Source organism: Cannabis sativa, chromosome 1 (genome assembly GCF_029168945.1).
Source record: "Cannabis sativa cultivar Pink pepper isolate KNU-18-1 chromosome 1, ASM2916894v1, whole genome shotgun sequence".
Lineage (NCBI taxonomy): Eukaryota > Viridiplantae > Streptophyta > Magnoliopsida > Rosales > Cannabaceae > Cannabis > Cannabis sativa.
In genome coordinates, this window is record NC_083601.1 from 46,711,044 (window position 1) to 46,712,456 (window position 1,413).

At 37.4% G+C, this 1,413-nt stretch overlaps 1 protein-coding gene across 1 annotated transcript; it reads right to left on the reverse strand.

Moving 5' to 3' along the window:
- Positions 1–1,413, reverse strand: LOC115705339 (protein LURP-one-related 5). Its single transcript, XM_030632653.2, has 2 exons — positions 905–1,413; positions 1–548 (listed from the first exon to the last, which is right to left on the reverse strand). The coding sequence occupies exons 1-2, from the start codon at positions 1,127–1,129 to the stop codon at positions 162–164; spliced, it is 612 nt and encodes a 203-aa protein (XP_030488513.2). The 5' UTR covers positions 1,130–1,413; the 3' UTR covers positions 1–161.

A 1,413-nucleotide genomic window follows, 5' to 3' on the forward strand; every position in this document is an offset into this window, starting at 1 on the left:
TTTTTCATCACTTCCCTCAATTTTTTTTATTAATTTTGTTTTTTTGCTCCAAAAAAACACAAAACCCAAACCACAAACATTACAAAGATACGATACATAATTAGTGTACTTAGTTCAATTTTTTTTTTTAGTTTAATTTAAGTTATTAATTGTTTTTTCTTTTAATCAAGCTCTTCTCCTCCTCCTCCAACGTTGAAGAAATCGTCACCGTTGATCTGATCAAGAATGAGGACTAATCCCATGGCAAAGGCTCCATCGAAACCGGGCTTAAGGCAAAGAGAGAAAACGTCTTTAGCAAGCACCACATTGGTTGAAGTATCAACTTTGCGTTTAATCTCAGCCACTGATTCCTTCGCTGCGTTAAAGATCGTGCAATTTCGTTGACCAAATGACCCTTCGATCTGATACTCCTCTTCTGGGTTTCCCATAACCTCAACCACCACGCTCGACCGTCCGATTATTGATGATCTCCGTACACTGAAGATCGGTTTCTGACCCTCCGATCTCTCCCCTAAGTACCCTTCCCACCGTTGATGAAGACTCGGCCTCTGTTTCATTATTATTATTAATAAACTAATTACAATAAAGAAAGAAAACGAAAAAGATTATATATACCAAACCAGACCAAACTCAAACCAAACTCGCCGAGTTAACTCAGATATATACGAGGCAAGCGAATCTCCATTAAAACAAGCAACAAAGGATATTTCATTTGTTACCCACAAATCTAAATCAAAAAAATAGCCAACCCTTTTGCGGACACGATTCTAGAAATGCCTAACAATAGTTTCTGCGACACCGAGTTGAGTACTCACTGAGTCAACTCGTGAGGTGAGAGAGAGAGAGTGTGTGGAAGAAAGTGAAAAGACATGATGTAAATAAATAAAAAAAAGACTTATAATACCTTCCGGCGAACAGTTAGGAGACAACGGCCGTGAGGGTCCATTAGAACGAGTTCGTCTTTATCACGAATATTGTGTCCGTACGAGTCAACTCGGAAGACTAGTTCACCTCTTGAATCGTAGACGGTGAAGCCATCTCCGGCGAAGAAAAGAGAGGTTTTTGAGACAGTGAGGCTGGTCTCTTCATCGAAAACATACCCAGATTCAACTACCAACCCCTTTTTCATGTCTTTTCTTCTACGGGTTTAGTTTCCAAACTCTCCAAAGTTGAGGGCTTAAAAGAAAATTTAGATTGACTTTAAGCAAAAAAAAAATATATAACGTATGTTCAACGAAGAAAAATATTTAGATGTAAATGTTAAGAGGGATTAGTAGAAGAGTGTGAGAGAGAAAAAATGGAAGGTTTAGTTGATTTAAATGATACGATATGACATGTGGCTTCTCATTAATATCATATATATCGTTTATATATAGAGATCTTTTGTGGCATTATAATATTCAATGCTGTTTC